Below are 20,873 nucleotides of genomic sequence, written 5' to 3' on the forward strand. Positions count from 1 at the left end.
CCAGAGCTCAGACATTGAAATGATCCTCCAGAGGCGTTGCAGAAAAAGAGCATTTATCAAATTTTTCATGGGACATTTTTTTCCCTTCCTTGATATTTGACAGCAAAATGGATGACTAGATGGGATTTCAGTGGGACTTTAACAGAGAACATTCTTTAACACTAATCTGATCTGCCCGATGCAACCACGGTCCATTGTCCACACAAAGGCAGTCGCTGCCTAAATATTGAGCAAAATGACAGAACAATGAGAGTGAAAGAAGCAACACAGCAACAAGCCTAGTCGTTGAGCCCCGGTTACAATCATTACACACTTTCAAAAATACCGACCGGAGGTTTTTGTGGTTTCATTTGCAATGCAAATAGTCTCCTTTGTCCTTCATCTTTTATAGCCTACTGTACAATCCTTTATTGACAACGTGCACTGCACACAGCCGCGGTTGTGTGTATGTGTGTGTGTGTGTGTGCAGACTGTTTGCATGTTTACTGTTCACACTCCTGTTCTTGGCTGACAGAGACTCTGGCACCACTCTCACCCCTGTCAGAATGACGGAAAGAGAACAGGTAAAAGGGAAAAACGGGGCCGTTTGTTTACAGCACAGTGTCGACATGCAGACAGAGAGGGCACACCCCCCCCACACACACACACAAACACCCCACACCTACAAAGGTCAAAGGGAACACAGTGACATAGTAATCATAAACACAACCCGACCAGAACAAACCAAAGACACACACAGCAGTCTCTGAAATGACCACTCTTATCAAACCCACTGAGGGATGACCTTCCAAATGTCCGAATCTAAAATTGGACCTGAAGCGGTGAAACAGAAAACTGCACCAAAGTGTGAGCGATTATGAGATCTATTTGTGTCTAAAGAGCACAGGCAGTGGTGTGTGTACATGTATGTGACCTGTTCACAAGCCAGCTGATGGACTTTTAAGCACTGCCTGTGAAAAGCCCGGCCTGAGTCTGAAGCCCAGGGATGAGCGAATCAATCCCATCATGCACAGGTCTCAGCTGTGGGATATTTGTAAATCAGGGGAGGGAGAGCTGGGAGGCAAACAGGTACCGTGAGGTATTTTAAGGGGCTGAATGAGGGGACTGGTGACAGGGGTTAGGGCTGAGATAGATCATGCTGTCAAATCCATGTCTTCACTGAGCAGAGATACAGTGGATAAGGGGAGGGAGTGATGGCGCTTAAAAACCTATCATTGTTCTGCAGGTGGCTCAGGACGGCGAGACGCGCTGACAAACGTGTTCAGCTGGCCATCAGGACGGCTCGCCACTGGGGTTTACTGGATAAGATAACTTGCAGCCTTATTTTGCATCCTCTCACCTTTTCACCTGCCACTTTGCAGCTCTCCCTCGTTCTGTCCTCCCACTTAGCAATAGCCGTTCTTCACACTTTCTCTCTCTCTCTGCAGTCTGCTTCTGTGATGAATAGCGTTCGTACAGCTTGGTGACACCCGGAAGAAAAGGAAGCCGTGAATCTTTAATGTGTCCTGTTCATAAATTACTGCCGCACCATCAACCCTGATCCACCCTTGATACATTTGCTTCTCTCTCTGTCTCTGTCTGTCAAATGATCATTAGGGCATCCGTGTGTACTGTGTTAAAAGTGTCGAGACAAGAAAAAAAAAAGTCTCTTTAAGAAGATTGGAATATACTGGACGAGTCAAAAAGGAGGGCACATGTGTTTGCAGTGTTTCCATGCATACATACTGTACTACAGCATATGTATGGTTGTGTGTGTGTGTGTGTGTGTGTCCCTGTGTGTGTGAGGGAGAGAAAGACGGAGCCTTTGTCATTGTCACCTGAGCGTGCAGTTGCTGTGGCAGTAAAGTCACGTCCTTGTCCATTCTGCCATTTCCACTCTCAATGCTATATTGAAAAGTGTCATTACTCATTCCTGACAATGTGTTGGAGACCTGGTGAGAAATGGACAATATCAAGGCCAGCATCAGCCAGTGGTGACGGGGGTGCACAGCGAAGTGGAGTAAACTCTGGGATATGTCATGCAATCCGTCAGTTAGGCCAACTTATGTTAGTGTCTGCGGTATGTATGTAAATAAAACAACATGAATTCACTCACTCGCCTGAAAACGCGTCCCTCAATCTGGGTGTTGATGCGTCACACTTTGTTGAATGCGTCACACTTTGTTGAAGTATAATCAATGGAGCATAAACACTCTTCATCTTAGTCGAGCAGAATGCAGCCCGACACTGATGACAAATGCTTATTTTAAATATTCAATTAGCTGAATTAATTAATACTGCGCCAAAGTGATTATATGTGTGTGTGTGTGTACAATCGCACCTGCAGACAGTGGTGTCGAGTGTGCCCTGAAAATAATCCTGACCTAACTGTCTCAAAACAAGCTAATTATAAAAATGCAGCCATGCAAAACTGCCCCTATTATACGTACATTTAAGCTAATTGTACACAATAATCTTTAGTCCTATACATTATCTTCATATTACATGGTTCAGATGTTAGAGCACATTAGAGTGCTGCAATGCCATGTTCAAAGGCACTAAAGCAACCACTAAACCCCATCCGTGTTCTTATGGGAAAAAAAATCGCTAATATTTCAGTTTGTGTGAATTGTTTGAATTTTGACCACCGATCCAGCATGCTTTGGGTTTATCAGCTCATAGCGCTGTAGAGGGGCATGTCATCTGTATTTACAAAGCTCACTGATTCCAAAGTTGTTCAGCCCAGTGGTTAGCTGATTCTCAAAAAAAAAAAATAACTTGGAACCCATTTCTAAAATAATGTCTTTGTTATCCTCTGCTGACCTGAACAATTTATCCATGTGATAATCACGTTTCCCTTTACTTCTGTCACAGTCAGACTGTTCTCTCATCTGCAGCTGGTACAGCACACCAGAGGGGAGGCTTTTAACTAAATCTAAGAGACCCGAGCATCACTTTCATGATCTCTTTCTAATTTTAGCTTCTCTACTTCACCTAATTTATTCAAACATTTTTTTAAGAACGCTACGTAGGGACGGCAGTCGCTCAATCTGTATGGACTCGGCTCGGGGAGAGCCGTCGGTCAAGCCCCCGTATGGAATGTGGACTGGCAGTTGGATATGTGCCATTTTGCCTTTTTGTGGCTGCAGAGGTGCCATTGAGTCTAGTATTTCATCTGATGTGAGACAAAGCATTGGTACAACTAGCACAGCTTTTTTGGGAAATTATGCACATCAATAATTGGAAGGTGAAGTTTTGATTGCTGCTCTTGTAGATGAACATGTCGTGAAGCCTTTTGGTTTCCTCTCCAGTACTCACTCCCACGCATACAAGCTATGTGTTAGTCAGTATATATATATATATATATATATGTATATTAAACCATTTCAGCAAAAGATAGAGGAGCCGAAGGCAGTAAACAGAATTAATAAACAGAATTAACAAACGAAAGCTACAGAACAAGCTAAGGAGAGACAGCGTGAGTGGGAAGGAGACAGAGAGAGGAAGATTATTTGTATTGTGTGGTACATTATGAGATGTTGTGCTGTGGTTGCAAGATGTCACATCTTAGTCATCCTCAGAAAGACTTACTGAACATGTAAAGCTTGGTTAGAGAAAATCTATTTGCCATTTCAGGATGAGGATTTTCCTGAGAATGCAATATTGCATTTCATTCAGTGCGCGGAAATGCATGAAACATAACAAAAGCAAAATAAATAGGCTTTTGGACTCACATTATTTTGCGTCTTATCAGTCGTTGCATTTGAATGGCGTCTGTCAATGCCCCCCCGAAGGTAAGAAAATGTTCTGCAGAACTGTTGTTCTGTACAGCACAAACAAAATAACATAGAATAATACACGCAAACAAGTCCATATCCTGGACTTGAACAATTTGTTGAATTGGAATGCATTCTTCCATTAATTCACATATAGAGTTGCAAAAAAAAAAGGGATGGGGGGATAAATTACTGATTGAATTTGGAGTTTGGCTTGAAATAAGAATCATTCATCAGCCGCCTCTCTCCCTCTGGGCCTGTGTTACAGCAAGCTAACAGCGCGCGCTGAGGAATTAAAAAGTGATTCTCTCCACCTTCGCTCGCAGCACTTATCAATTATCACCAGCCAATATTTGCTGCAACGATAACATTAGTTATGCCAATAAATCCACCATGGAATGTTTCCGCTCTGTGTCTCAGAGGAAACAAGGGGAGGTTTGGGCAAATACCAAATCTAACTTTGATAGGAGCATGACAAAAAGATTTCATTACTGAAAGACAATTTCCAAAAAGAAACCTTTTTTCCGTGGTCCAATAATTGAAAAACAGGCTACCAGGAGTACTATCTCAGATCGGAGATCATAAGCTCAGCACCCGAGTGCAGTCAGCAGAGTCCATTCAACAAGTCAAACCCCTGGCTCATTGAAACAAGCTTTTAAATATGCCATGAGTTAGTTACAGATTCTTTAGAAGCTGCTGCAGCTCTGAACTCCTCTTTGATGGGCCACTTGAGACAGTGCAGAGGCGTTGGATGGGGGAGTGTGTGTGGGGGGGACTACAGGATATGGATAGAGAAAGTGACAATAGATTTTCTGATGATATGAGTCCCAGAGCTTGAGGAGCTTCAGCAGATTAATTGATAGTGAAATAATGAGAGCTTTGAACCATCCTGCCTCACCAGAGGACTCGTCTTCTCTCATGTCATTCGTTGCCCCGGCCCCTCAAACTATTTATGCATTTTTTTAATCTTTGTTTCTCTTCTACCCTTTGCCTAATTCATGCACTTCTTGACTGTTTCTGCTCTATAATTAACAGCTAAGTAAATCTAGTTGGAAAAGCATTTGTCCACAAGAAAGATAAAATACTTAATCAACTTCCCCTGATACAGCTTGATCGTATCTTACTGAAGCAATTTAAGGAAAAACAAAATGATTTTAACCAACTAAATTCAACTAATACTGTACGATATGTTCTAACTTTAAGGTGTTTGGTGCCTCAGAGTAACATGTACCACTTCCTGAAGGACAATTCCTGTAGTTTTTGCCATCTTTCCTTGGTAGTAATAACAATTACAATGTGTTAACAATGTGTCTGATATCTAACCGCTTTCTTCTCTGCCAAACATTTAAGCGATGTTACTATGGTCCCAGATCTCAACAATCACTTTAGTCGATACAGAGTTATCATAGCCTGTAGAACTACTGGCCAAAGCTACAAAAATGAGACCCAAAATTGTAATAAACCAGAATTTGGCTTCAGAGAGTGATTGCATTTCTAACGGCATGATAGTTGATAATTTACTTGTACTATTGAACTGTGTTCAAGTATACACTGAAACAAGACCCAGAGTCTACAGCCACGCTAGCTGCTCTGAGGTACAGCAGTGCATTGAGCTAAACACATCAGCATGCAAACATGCTCGCAATAACAATGTTAACATGCTGATGCTAAGTGCTTTAGCATAATTGAATGCTATCATTTGCTAATTAGCACTGAAGCAAAGTACCGCTGAGGATTCTGGGGATATCATTAGTTTTGCAGATATATAGTCATCATATTGACTTCATGGTGGTGCTAAATAAAAAGTCAGAGGATTACAGAAGATATTACCAGTCATCCTAACGGGGGACATGACTCTGTGCATCATCATTTATGGCATTGCTTCAAATAGTTGTTGAGACATTGACAACATCAACCTCATGGTAGAGGGGCAACATCAAAGTTATCAGGATTCATCGACCAAATATTTGACCACCGAATTCAAATTAGTCCATCCTTGAGTCCAAGTAGATATTTGTGTTAGGTGTAATGATATTACCTCCAGGCTTTCCTGAGATTTCACGTTCACGTGAATGGGAAAGATGTGAGGTCACAGTAACCTTGACCTTTGACCACCAAAATCTAAATAGCACATGCTTAACTTCACGTGGATATTTGCGGCAAATTTTAAGACATTGCCACCGGGCGCTCCTCAGAGACGAAAGTACACAAGGGCGGACAACCCAAAACAAAACGCTGCCGCCGGCCCAGAGGCATAAAAAAAACTGTAACTGCTCTTCCCCCACTAAAAATAAATGCAGTAAAAATATGAAGTGCTACGTGACAGTGATCTACAAACAAGAAAGTCTCATGGAAAGCAAACACATGCAGATGAAAGACTATACAGGCACATTTGTCAGTGGAAACTTCATTTCCCATACATAACTTGCCAAAAGACTAATTCACTTATATCCCTAATGACTCGCCAAGGTAACACCCATGGACCAGCTAACCAAATAAACGATGGTGAGCGGCACAAACAAATGAGAGCGACGTCATGCTGAAAAGGATGGAGACGTTCATTAAGCTCCGGGCTGGAGGAATTGTAGCAGCAGGACTCGGAGCACTGCGGCAGGAAGACGGATGATCTCTGAGAGAATGAGGGGAATACCAACTGTACCTGCGGGCCTCTGGAAACTTTTCTAATCAAGTTAGTGTATTTGGACTAAAAAGAAGGGGGGGGATTGAGGTATGCGGAGGATATGAATGAGGGACAATGGGGTTTATTCAGGTGCACAGAGTTTTATAAGGCAGTCAATATGCTGGCTCCAGAAACACATTTCTGTTGAGTACACAAACAAAAGGACACATTTGCAGAGAGACAAAGCTCCGTGTTGGGCTGCAGGCTTACTGGCCAAATTTCAAAATAATAGGAACTGGCCAGTCAAAGTGTCATTTTTCATGCACCAAACCCTGGTGCAAAAACATTACAGCTGTTTATGTTGCCCTGTAGAAAAGTGCTTCCCTCTCCTCATCCTCCTCCCTTCCATGTGACCTTGTGCATGAATAATGATCGTAAACACAAGAAATGTCTCCACATTCGGGTATTCATTGAAGTTTAAGTGGTTCCCATTTATTCTTATATTCCAGCATTGCCCCACCACACTGACTCGGAGCATGTGTAAAGCATATGTGAATGCCACAGTGGACACGTTTACGAGACTTTCACTTCCACTGGGACGTTCCAAAGTTTTCAGAGCCTATTGAAAGGATAAACAATTTTAAGTGTCAGTAATCTGGATCAATAATCTAGACTGTCTATCATCAAACATGAGCTTCATCAGCCTGCGGATGGATTTAGTGCTGGGCTCAGTTGTTGCTGCCATCTGCAACAGCACTAGAAATACTCACATCCTTGGTGATGGTGATGATATGCTCATAGGTTTGGCAGAGCTCAGCAGCAGCTGTTCTTCCGACCTCCTCCAGCGGCTCTCACACGTTCCTCTTTAGTAAATCAAAACCTTTTATTTTAACTTCTGCTGTGGTTCTCTTGGTGGATGTAACATCAATCACCGTCTCTGTGCTCTCCCACTATTCCGTCATCTTTTACTGAGGCTGTAATGCCTCCACTTGTTTTCAAATTGAAGGCTATTTTTCTTATATATGACACAGAGTATATCACCTTAATACCTGCATCACTCAAGTTATTTTTCACTTTCTTCAAATGTCCATTTGGTTTTATAGATTATGGATGTGGGAGTTTCCCAACTGCCTAATATGGCATTTCTGAGGTGGTGCAATTATGTTAATTGGCGATAATTAAAGTCGCATCAGCGTGCCTCACATTCATGAGTGTCAAGTTTTTCCCAATTTGCAATAACGATCATTAATGCATGAACGTCTGGTGAATCACACTCAGTGTCTGTGTTTACACCTCAAAGCAAGCTAAATGCTAAACTAACCATCTTGTCTCCTCATTAAAAGGAATAGTTTTGACAGTTTGAGAAATAAACACATTTGCTTTTTTTTTTTTTAATTGATACCACTCTCATGCCTGTGCAGGAAAATTTGAAGCTGTGCTGCGTGCTGTGCTGTGCTGGGACATGGAGATTGGACGTGGGGTTATACAACTTTGATGAAGGCTTAAGGAGTCGGGTACATGGGCACAAATTGCTTACGGTTTCCCACGACGCAGCGGTTTGAGGAACTAACTCTACGTAAATAACAGTAGGTTTTTGCACACAAGCTGAATAAATCTCCTAAATCTCCCATCAAAAACACTGGGTGTTTAACATGTGGACTAGCAACACACAGCTTAATAATTAACCACCAGGTAACTGAAAGGCAATGAGCGCTAACTTAACACAAACTATTTATTTTTCATCGACATGATCACATAACTGTCTCTATAACAGTTAGCTGAAGCGTCTGCTCACTGTTGGTCATCTATGCACACAGCATGTCATGTTTACCTGGATAAACTGGGCTGAGGTTGCTATGGTGATAATTACCGGCACCTTAACGAGCCCAAAGCCAGCAGCCAGTTAGCTTAGCTTAGCTTAGCTTAGCGCAAAGACTGAAAATACGAGAAAAAGCTAGTCTAGCTCTGTCCAAGGGTAACACAATTCACCCACCAGCACTTCTACAGGTCACTAATTAACAATGTGTTCAAAACGTACAGAAACAAATGTATAAAATAAATAGCACAATGCTGAATTGCTACAAGCCGTACTGCCAAACTCTTCCTTGGCTGTTTGCAGTGATTTTCCTGGATTGGCTGTCACCGTGAGTTTGGCAGGCAGCCAGCGGACCGTCCATGAAGATACTGAAGATACAAGGTGTCAAGTTTACACTCTATAAGTATGTGCGGATTGAACAAATGAGAAATAACATGTTACTTAGCTTCCAGTCATTGTACTCAGCTAACCTGCTGCTGAAGGCTGTAGCATCATATTTGCAGTAAAGGCACGAGACTGCCATAAACATTGTCACCTAAATCTTGGCAAGGAGGCAAATAAGTGTATTCCCCAAAATATCAAACTAATAAGCAGCTCGTAAATCTTCTCATTCACCTGGGGGAATTGTTATTTAATCACTGCTACGTTATACATTATGTTCAGTTATGCTACATTAAATTAACCTTTTCAATCTTTAATGAAGTGTACCCTTTTCAATTTTGATGAAGTGTAAATAAAGAAACTGATGAAAAACAAACAACAAAAAATAACACAAAACCACATGCACAAGAAATGTCTACTTACCCTGAGAGTGTGCGGCGACTGAACTGGCAGTCCAGTGACTTCCACCTGTGCCATGTCATCGGCGTGTGCACTGAGCCCGTGAATGAACAGGAATGGCCGGCTTTGCAGGACATCTCGTTGAGGCACCAGATTCAAATCTCCGTCCACGTAGAAGCTGGGGTCCGACACCTCGAACTTCACGTCCTCGTTCCCCACACAGTCATCAAACTCGACTGGAAGAAACACACAGAGAGGGTTTTATGTCATGCCTTCACATCCGAACAAATTACAGACAACAGAGATGTCAAGGAAATATCTGCCAGATGAAACACAGCCACGGAGGTATACGCTTCACTGTAAAGAAGAAGGGTTGCCAAACGATCCACAAAAAAATGAGTAATTCTCAGATAGAAACAGATGCCCTGAAGATAAACAGATACCCTGAGGAAAGAGGAGGAGGTTCTGAAATGTTCTGTCAGCTAGGCTACAATAAAAACCAGTGATCTCGATTCTCACAAGGCAGCTGCAATATTTATGACCCACTGCAAGCTACGCATCGTAAACTTATTAATGTGTCGGACTTGCCTTTACAGGCCTGTTGCATTTACTACGGAGAATGCACGCGCCCAAGACTGGATCAGGAGAAAGGATTTAAAGTTACAGGAGGAGAAAAGTGTCACCTTTGAGTTCGGTGCATGTGCACATGTGAGCTTGCTTTGTCTGACCGAGGGAGATACCGCCAAGGACTCTACCAGGCTTTATCCCTTGATATCATGCTCATCCTCTCTTTATCCCACACACTCCCGTCGTTGTCGTGACATGATCCTCATGTCCTCCCCCACCCTCAGCCCTGACGATCCTCCCCTCCCTCATTCTTCACCTCCTCTTTACCTCGGCCTCCCGTGATGCATCCAGCTGTTTGTGGATGTTGGAGGGAGGGGCGCCAAAGAAAGTCTGTGTGCGTGGATGTGTACACGTGTTGTTGATCAGGAGATCAGGTGCAACATGAACCACATGGTACTGTACAACTCTCAGTGTGGGTCTTTAAGTGCAGGGAAATGTCAAGCCTGTGTCTATCATACAGTGGCTTATATAAGTCTCCATGGGTTCTTTTTTCAATTCTGTTTGAGGACTTGCCCGCAACGACAAACAAGATATAGCAACAGGATATATTCCATGTGACATGACAGCATTATTCATGCAGCCACATATTTCTGGACTGTCTGTTACCAAGTGTACAAAAAGTACTAGACCATCGTAAGAACAAGGACAAATCTAGATGGGGAAAGATTATGTTTCTCCACTCCACCGGGACGAGAACAGAACAGGACTGTCGAGACAATGCCCTAAATGACTCATCAATTATGGATGCCATGCTTTCAGCTTAACATAACACAGGAAACTCCGCGGTAGCTCATAACCAGCAGAAGGAAGATTCACATTGAGAGGCCATTATTCTGAGGAGGGAATGGATTCAGATTTGAGCCCATATTTATGAAGTTTCTCCGAGCAGCTCGTGGATCAGTGGTGCCTCTCTATAAATAAAGCACAGCTCCCGTCACCGGTGCAAAGGCGGTGCCCCTTCTCTGCTGAACCGGCTCATTATAAAGTTAAAACCAACAACCTGTAACTGCCTCGCCTACCTTACAAATACAATGTATTATAATCATCGCCATACAAATCTAACAACAGTAATAAACACATTGAGTAAGCTTCAGCAACAGCTTGTTTCCAATAAAAAGGAAGGATCAGTAATGTCAGAAATATTTGCATTTGTAAAATGTATCAATTGTGTAATTTGTTTTATACTTTTTAACATATTTTGGAGATTTCTAACATATTATTTTGGGCACTACTTTTTCTTTGGACTATATGTTCTTTAAAGTTAGAATACTCAGGTAATATGTTATATTTGTTGAAATTATATCCCGACCGCAATGCTCAGACAAAAAAAGAGAAAAGCACCTGGTATCAGTGTCTGTTGCAGGACTATAATAAACAAAATGAAAGTCTATCTTCCTGTCTACCTGCGCTCTCATTGCTCGTCACCGGAGTCCTCCACAAGCTGCTTTACAGCTGTGAGTACTAACAACAGCCATGTTGGTTGTTTAGGTTGATTATGATAACTTTGGGGTAGTGGCTTTGGAGGGAGGCCTGAAGGCAACACTGGGATGTTTTTCTGGTCTGACTTTTTTAATATCTGGCGTACTCTTGCTTGTTTCATAAGATTACCAACCCTAGCTTCAAGATTTTCATGAGATCAAAGTCAATGTCAAGTACCTTTTTCATTATTAACTAACTTTTTTTCATATTTCAACAATAGCCATTCAATGAAAAATGTATTGAGGTCAGCGCTGATAGTGATTGCTCATCAAAAAGTGCATCAACAAAACAAGGCATGGCCTTTTTCTGTATATTTTTCATGGGGGGGGGGGAGCAGCCACACTGAGCTGGTAGAGGAAAAGATGCAGGAAACAGGCTGCACAACTCAAACTTTTCAGCAAAGTAGTCAACTTTACTGTTCCCTGCTGTTGTGTGGGAAACTACTTTTGTGGTGTGCAGCGTGAAATCTGATTGCATGGTGGGGAAAAACATCCACTACTGACTGACTTCTCTTTAGTTTTATGAAAACGTTTGTTTGTCTGTGGTGTACACGGATACAACATTTGCTTTTTGGTCGTATTTCTGGCAAAGTTGCTGCGATGTGATGTCCAAAGAATGAAACTGCACTGGTGTTTTTAAATCAACCAGTATACTGAAATCTAAAGGATTATGACTTCAAAATTACATTTTTATCAATGATTATTAAATACAATTCATATAATTTGAGTTTATAGGAGAATCAATCAGCTTCCCACTTTTGTTGCAGGTTTTGGTTTATTTATAGGTATATGCATGAAAGCATTTGCACGTGTGTTGTGTATGTGTGTATAAGGCAGTCTTGGTGTATGAGTTTTACTAATGCACAAACAAATTAATAATGTGGACATAATAAGAATCCATGATGAGTGCCACCATATGAAAAACACTAGCTTCATACTGGGCATACTTAGTTTACTTGAAACAGTATCTCATTTCAGGATGATGTGCTGACTAGGAAGCACAAACGCACTGTAATTCAGCCGTAATAACTGGTAGTTCGAGTGCATACAGAGTAGCAGACAGTAGTGGAAGGCAATGGAAACCACTGCTGTAGCTGACACATAATGTTTCACTGCTGAGAGTTTTCATGTTTCCCATTTAAAGCAGATGCTATTGTTGCTCGCAAGACTCCACCACCTACGTGCGTCCATTCTCTTCTCTTCTTATTCTTCCGCCCTCCCTATCGGTTTACCTCGCAGAAGCAACGGCTGGGTGTCTGACATAAACTCATCAATCCGTACATGTCTATCTTCCATCATGCCAGCTCCAAGTGAAATGGGAAAAGTCCACGGTTGGGACTATCAAATCAATAGACTGAAGTCTATCGAAGGACTCATTTAGTACACTTAACCTTTGTGACTGTTTAGTCTGGCTTCTTTCTTTTTTTTTTGTATCTATCTCACTGCAGATCATTTTAAATCTTCCCTCTGGACAGAATCGTTTTCTGCCATCTGGATGAGGTGAAGAACAGAATACCAGAGTGAAGAATAGAGGGGAGAAAAAAAAGAAGGGTAAGTAAAAATGACAGGAAAGGCAACGGTACAATGGACACTGAGGGAGAGCTACAAAGTCAACAACCTACTCTCCAGGGAAACAAGGCTCCATCTCAATATTCAACTCTCACTTCTAAGCCAAAGCATGAAAGACGTGTTCATTTCCATTCCCATTACAAGCCTCAGATTTATTTCAATAACGGGTGCGCTCTTTAGAGCCTGCAAATTGCGGCGCCAAACAGTGTCAGTGGCATTTCAAAGGCAGCCAGAGAGTGTTTGATGGTATTCTAATGTTGTCAGGTTTTGGGGGATTTCAGCGGAGAGCATGGTGAGCTGGCAGCTTTGAAGTCAGGCGACAATGACAGAACGCAACTTACCCCGCTCACCACCAGCACCACCGTGCAGCACCCACTTTCTTTCTTCGGAGAGCTGTCTCAGCTTTAAAATAACTGCGCACAACATGGATTAGGGTCGCCAAAATCCCTCGCTGATGACTCAAGAGGAGGAGGAGGGTGTGTGCGTGGGTGTTCAACTTTTTCCTCAAGTTTGACATTCAAGCTTTTTTCAGGCCAAAAAACTCCTGCGGAGCCTGTGAATGGCAAATCATCCAGAAAGTCGGTCCGCAAAGGCACTTGGTTACTGAAGGCTTGATCGCTCCATCATCGCTCTTGGCCACAAAAATACCACTTTAAAAGTTCTCATTTAAGCTTTTAGCGAGAACAAATTATAGTCACCAGATCTTGTAGGGATTGTATGACTGAGAATGAAATTCAGGCACCTCATTGAATAATGTCATTTACAGAAAAAACTAGGATTCTGCACCCCATTTTACACATTTTTTCTTTTACAAATTACACAAAACTGTCAACCACTGCAGTGTTAGTTAGTTAGTTAATTGCATAACTTTCTATGTATCCTCAAAAGAATATACTGTATATATATACATTTTGCTCATCACCATGTCAGTTACCTTCTAAGAGATCAAACATGACAAGATGTCCCAGCAACAATGAAAACAAAACGTCTCCACAAAATAACTGCAATCTAGATTTCCTCCCTCTCAATGATGAAGAGGTGACGTCTAACACTATCAGAGCCTATTTACATTGGCTCCACTTTGTCAGCCACATAAATTGGATTCCTTCCCCTCCTCCGTCAGAAACTAAAGTTTTCCTTTGAGGTGTTTTGAAGACAATTTTCTGTCTTGTAACTAAATGTCAAGTCTCCATGATGGGAGAGATGGGAATCAGAGGAGTAATCTCAAAGGTGGCAGCACGGGTGTGTTTGAGCTGATAGCTGCCGTGTCGAACCAGACGGAGTGTGCTCAGCCTCATAGAAAAGGCTCAGGAGAACACCGTTCTCAAATAATCACTTGGCATTAGAGAAGGAGCTGCCTCTGAAAATGTATTTATACCCCGAAATGCAGTTTCCTATCACAGAGCATTGTGTAAGACCCATTATTGGGATTCAGTGGTAACAAGGCTGTGGCTTTTTAGCTGCAAAGATAACGATTTGAAGGATTTTTGACAACTAAGGGGGTCCTAATCTTTCATCTTGGGTTTAACAGATTTTTAAGACCCCCCCCCCCCCCCACCTCCACCTTTACGGCCACTCCAACCAATCCCATCATGTCAGATGTGTGTGTTAGTGTGCATGTTTTAGGGCCCTTGATCAGGCTTTGATGAATGGCCCTGTCTAAAGCACTGGTGACTAAAGCCTATCAAAGTACAGTTACTTCCTGAACTGAGACGGCATCACAGAGAGCTTATGAGGACTGCTATAGGTCAGGTGAGCATGCTAGCTACCTGGATGGATATTTCCATCCTTTCAACATATCTAGTCTCCGGCCCAATCCCAACATCCCCCCTAAGGCCTTAAACCCTGAACCCTCAAGGACTTACTGATGTCACCTGGTACATGGTTGAGTGTGAGAGACTGTGAGGGCTTGAAATGGTGGAAATACGAATGAGACAGCACTTTGCTGTAACATGTCAAAAGATATGATGTACAACTGTGGATACTTTGTACTCCCTGATTTGAACGTTTTCCAGGCTCTTTCCTCACAAGATGAGAGGTAATTTCAAAATATATATTTACTCGTTTTTGTCAAAACAGCTTCAATAACAAAATGAAATATTTGATGAATTAATAAATATTCTCAGATTTCAGGTGTTTTTTTTGTTCCATCTTTAATCCTTAATGTTTCTGAGTACATTTTATTTTCCAGGCTGAACACACGTGTGCCGTCCGCTTTGTATGCCTATTTTTTACGTCTCCATGCTTTCAGTGGTTACCCCGTGTTTAACGTCACATTGCAATGAATTGTGGGCATCTTGGAATACGTCCGTCGCCATCTTGGCTTTTTTGCATCTGATGAACGGAAGTTACGATATTTGAAATGCGGAGGAGTAACGTAGTGATGCCGTATACAGCTGTGGCAGTGGCAGTGACCTGTCAATCACAAGGTAGCCCCACCTTAAAGCATACTCCTCTTTATGGTCTGTTTGAATCTAAATGGACCATAATTTGCGAAATGAACATCATGCTGTATTGAAGAGGACTTGAAACTAGAGATTGAGATCATAAACTCATGTTAACAATGTTTACTGAGGTAATAAATCAAGTAAGAAGTAGAGTCATTTTCTCATAGACTGCTATACAACCGGAGGAGCCGAGAGAGAATGCAAGTTTTAAGACACTTCCGCATCAGCTTCAGTCGGTAGAACCGGAGTTTGCCGTCTGGGTCTAACCTGTGTAACGGAGGGCATCAACATAAAGTTTGGTGATCCGGCAGTGAGTTGAGACAGTTTCTTGGGATCAGACCCCGGTGCTGGGGTTTGCACTGGCTGAATTTGAGCTAACTGCTGACTAGGGGGCCTCTCGGAGCTGCCACGTGCTCTCCATCCTGCAAAGCAGCCTCCAGGCGGCGGAAAGGACGAGACGAGCGTGTGAGCTGTTTTCTTGTTTCTGCCACTTTGGATTAAAACCAATAAACAAACTAGCAATATCGCCTCTCAAGGAACAATTGGTATCATAAGACAGGATGGGCTAGTGGCTATAGTTGGTCAACACTGTAACCTTCTGTTGACAATGTTCGTTCACTTTTTCAATGTTTTAAACTAAAATGGTGGCCACATGAACACCATGAATGTAATATTTAACTTCTGATGAGAACAGAAAAGTTGTTTACTTATTTTGGAGACACAGTCCCTTATTATTGTTTGACATCCATTGTTGTTTTTGTGTCGTTGTTCTCTGTCACAGTGCACAACTCAGTTCATCTAACAGAAAACAGCTAGATAATTATAACACATTATGTGCCCCTTGAGTGTTCTTACAAATAACAGGGCTATAAAATGTCACTGTCAACTTAAGCCCTCAGAAAAAGATGTCTGTTGTTCGTGGTTTATTTTTTTTTATTTCAAACTACAATGAAAACTGTCATAACAGTCGAGAAGTTACACTGTGCGGCGCTGACATTCTTGAAGTTATTTACTTGAGGTTCAGAGATTGTGTTGAATCACCAGCTCAGAAATGTGCAAAAGCTGATTATGATAAGCTGGCACTTACAAAATAGATCAGTCACTTACAGCTTACCAGCGGAGTCGAAGTCATTCTACCAACTGTGCATAGTTGGAGCTATCTGGTATCACAGCAGTCTCATTTGAATCAAAATCACCATATTTTGCCATGTACATGAAAAAGTTCTGTTTCGCATTTTGCTAAATACAGCAGCTGGTTTAGAACTGATCTGATGGGTTGGTTTGTTACACTGATCTGTGAGGCTCCTTGTTGTCACAGCCAACAACCAGAGATGGTTCCTTCTACAGACTACTGCTTTAGCCTGCTGTCTGTGTCTATGTGGGTCTCTTTCTGCTGCTGTAAAGCAGCGTAAAAGAGACAGAGGAGAAATGCGAGAGTGAGCGAGAGAAAGCGGGGAGTAATTATGATGAAATAATACAGGCCAGCAGGGTGCTCGGAGCTCTCTCACTCGAGGCTCAGGGTGATCCTCTCCTTGTTATCGCCCTGAGTCCACCTTACCAGGCCAGGAATGCCATGACACTGCCAACAGTCCACACACACGCACACACACACACAGACTTTCCACAAAATAATGAATCAATACTATCAGGCATAATTGATGCTAAATCCGCACCACATGAACTGACCAATGTCTCATATAGTCCAACAGTTAGTCTAGTGCTTAATGTTAGACTTGAGTTTACATCTCATCTTTGTCAAGACTGCCAAAAATCTTCATTGTCTGATCATTAGCCGAGAGTCTACAGCCATGCTAGTGGGTCTGTGAGGCTGTGCTCAGGCACAGCGCTGCTTTGAGTTTAATGCTAAAACATCAGCATGCTAACATGCTCACAAACACAATGCTAACATATTGATTTGGTCATAAAGCAAAGGATTGGACAAATTAAAGGGGATCACCAACGCCATTAAAATTTCAATCTCGGAACTCACTGCCGTTCGATCTGACGACGGATAAGCCTCTGGGGGCTCCAGCGTAGCCGGCAAATATCCCCGGCCAAGACTTTCATTTCCTGCTCAATGTTTACAGTCCAATTAGTACCTTGAGATGCAAAATTGGGGTTGGAAATGAGAAACGTCATGTACGACGGGGTTGTTTCACGACCGTTCAAAAGCTAGTGCCGGGCTTGTCCCGTTGCCTTTCCATTCTAAGAATTAATGCAGAATCTGTCAATAAAGAAACCTCTGGGAGTCTTGAATGTCTGTAGAAAATCGCATGACAATCTAGCCAATTTCACTTAAAAGCACAAATGTCAACCTCACTGAAGTCATTAGGATTCATCTCCTGGGAGGCATTAATGTCTATGCACAATGTTGGGCCAATATCATCTAGTAGATGTTTAGATATTTCATAGAATGAATGAAAAAATTTAACTGCTCGCTGTACAGCGGAAAAAGTCAGGGGATCATCAAGTCATGAGAAGTCATCCTCTGGAGACTATGTCTGTAAAACAATTCATGGCAATCATCATTCTAACATTCGATAGTTGTTGAGAAATTTCAGTCAGGACCAAAATCCTGGACTGATGGGGCACATAAAGTAGACTGTGTCTCTCCTCAGTGAGCAGCACCGGTGCTTCAGCCCTGCTTCTTAGTTTTGGCCAGATGTTACCATGTATGTGAAGCACAGGTGGATTTGCAGCTGCATCACACTTGGGCAGCACTGCTCCAGATGCTCTGGCTTCCCTGCCAGAGCCATGCCATGCTAAATTGCTAAGAATAATTCATAAACAGTGTAGATGGGCAATCATAAGAGTTGTTGCGCTTTTACTGCATAGATCATCACATTTAAATGGACTGCATTTATACAGCGCCTTTCTAACTTCCGGACAAAAAAACGTGACATTCTGTCTCTCATTCACACTCCGATTGTGGAGCAACTTGGGGTTCAGTGTGTTGCTCAAGCACAACTCGACAAGCAGATGGGAGGAGCCAGGGATCGAAGCTGCTCTACCTCCTGAACCACAGCCGCCCCACCATTTTACACCTGATCCCCCATCGGGGGGGGGGGGGGGGGGGCAATGGAAAATTCTACTTAACTGTCGGATTTTGGTTTTCTCCCCGTTTTATTTAATTTGGATATTTGCGATCATAATACTCAGCCTTGACAAAACAAGGCAAACAAGACAGAACCTTGGGCTTATTAGATTTTAACAAGGTTTTCTGAGCAGCTTTTCTCTGCCATAATTACAATGTGTATTTCCCCCGACGGGCTGCAGCACTTTTGTTTATAATCACTCGTCACATATCAGGATGCAAAGTAAGTCGCAGACAGACTCTTCTCCTTCACAAACTCAAAGGGAAGACAAAAACCCACAAGATCAAACTCTCATTTCTACCAGCAGCGCTTGATAAAGAGCTCTAAGGCACATAATGATCGGAATCTGCACAGAAAAAAAACACATCTCACGTATGCCTTGACGTACGGTAAGCGTCTGTTCTGGTGCATGATTTGATTGAGTGAACCTGCTAGCGTTTCTCAGTGACTGAGTGTTAAGCAGGTACAGTAGGAAGGTAAACCCAGGCAAACAATGCTCACTTACAGCTAATGAATGCATTCATGTACTCCATCAGCGAGCGAGTCAGCCCATCAGCTAAAAATATATACCATTCAAGGTTATTCACAGTAAATAACATGCATATGTAACAGAGTTAATGATTCCACCGATCAAGCGTGACTGAATAAACACAACGCAACCAAGAGAGGGAGTACACAACTGCTACACATACATAACATCGACAGCAGCAGTAAACATCTTGCTGTCTCCACGCGAGCTGGCAATGTTTTGGCCCACAGGCCTGGTCTTTGAAGTTGCCTGTTTCAAGGTTGCACCTGCTTAAATATGAATTCATTTAAATCTCTATTTCAAAAGCCATCATAACGCTCCTCAGCCTGTTTTTATGTGAAAATATAAATGAAAACGCATCAGCCGATCTATACGATTGAGATCCCCTGCAGCCGTGCTTGACAAGGTTAACCACAGTAAGAGATCTGAGGGGAGTCGGTGAGGATTATTCCAGCACAGTAACAAACTTCAATCAGCCTGTATTTGTTTGTCAGTCGCAGCTCAAAGCGCTCCGTTTAAGAGGGCCAGAGCAGAGACGGAGGCCCACGGATGATAGCAAGATAGCCTGGCAGAAGAAAATCATCGCATCATATAAAGACACAAACGGCCGGTTCAGTTGCAGACTGAGTAGTAACTGTACATCATCCCTCCATCATTAGAAAAACAACAAATTAGACAAATGAAGATCTAGTCAGGCATTCTTTAGCACCTTTAGGAGGCACAATGAACCACATGACCCCAAGCTACTCTGCCAGACTCCTAGTGAGACTGTCAGTCGTCTCAAAAAACTAGTATTCCATTGACAAACCAGCCAGACTATCGCAGTCACTGAGGCACATTGCACAGTGATGGTCACCTGATCAATAAGCTACCATCAGTGGCACTGAAGAGATGACACATTTCCAGAAGGGAACAGAGGATAACGTGTGAAAACGGGTTGTCGTTTGACACAGTTTGAAAATCAGCCCTTCAATAATCGTTTGGAACCCAGAGCCAATATCAATTCTAGAGGTCAAAGGTCATTTCATATCCTTTGAAACATATGGTTGCAGTCGAGCGACCATCTGGCGCTTACAGGAGCAACAGAGGAAGCTCCGAGTCATTGAAAGGGTGTCAGTGACCACTCAGTGACCGAGGCAGCAGTGCTGTGCACTCAGTTGACTTCTAAATGTACCCGAGCTATGAATATTATATTTTGTTTCTGCTTCTTCCACATGCTGACCACCGAAAGCCCCCCGCTTCCCTGAATCTGTAATCAAACTTGGTTGGGATTACATTTACAGACTATGAACCATATATGTAAAAGTTCAAGAGTTCAAGCTTGATTTCCATTAGTGCACGTCTGTGGCCCGGTCCCAATGTCTATACTTAAAGAAAATGTGAGTCCAGGAGGGCTCAGGGCTGTCCTGCTGTGAAAGTGCTTGAGGGCTGCTGCGAGGACTTTTTAAGCCTTTTATACACACTTGTGTTCAAGTCTGCAGTGCAGCAGATTGTACTTGAGGCCTTTACTGACATTTCCTTGTTTTCTGATGCAATACTAGAAGGACAAAGTAAATAATTGATTGAACAAGAACGAGTTAACGCATGTAGCGTGCCTGCTTCTTTGTTCTGTGTAGACATTATTATGATGGTTTGACTCCCAGCTGAGATGATGTGCCTGTGCTCCCTAAGTAAGTACCGTTGCAGCCTACTACCCTCACACACACACACCCACACACACACACACACACACACAGACACATGTGGTAAGTGCTGTATACTGTAAATAAACAACATTATCATCATTGTTATTGCGGATCCACTCAGTTATTTACCACTGCAAGGGCCCGATGCTCGGAGCGTACACTCACAGGATGGTGTGGTTGACATTGAAATTGATGCATTTCCACAGGAGTATGTAAGAATGTGACTAAAAACAGACAAACACACAAATAAAGTGTTTTCCTACACCCACAAACACACCGGGTTGGTTATAAATAATTATTCTCCTTCTGCGTAAGCCTAGCTGTAACAGATGGTGTTCTTCAATTTGGGTTTCAATGTCATGATTATTTCAGCCATCAGCGACTCTACCCTGTGGCTTGGGAGGACAGATCCCCCCCCCCTTCCCCCCCCCCCCCCCCCCCCCCCCCCCCGCGCAGCCCGCCCACCCCCCCC

General features: G+C 42.7%; 1 protein-coding gene across 1 annotated transcript in view; it reads right to left on the reverse strand.

Moving 5' to 3' along the window:
• cdh13 (cadherin 13, H-cadherin (heart)) overlaps positions 1-20,873 on the reverse strand; it is a 290,291-nt gene that overhangs the window by 177,694 nt on the left and 91,724 nt on the right. The window contains exon 3 of the mRNA XM_031857204.1: positions 8,996-9,207. Within this exon, the coding sequence (XP_031713064.1) occupies positions 8,996-9,207 (212 nt within the window). The remainder of the gene's footprint in view (positions 1-8,995; positions 9,208-20,873) is intronic.

Source organism: Anarrhichthys ocellatus, unplaced genomic scaffold (assembly GCF_004355925.1).
Source record: "Anarrhichthys ocellatus isolate YVR2014 unplaced genomic scaffold, GSC_Weel_1.0 scaffold2, whole genome shotgun sequence".
NCBI lineage: Eukaryota > Metazoa > Chordata > Actinopteri > Perciformes > Anarhichadidae > Anarrhichthys > Anarrhichthys ocellatus.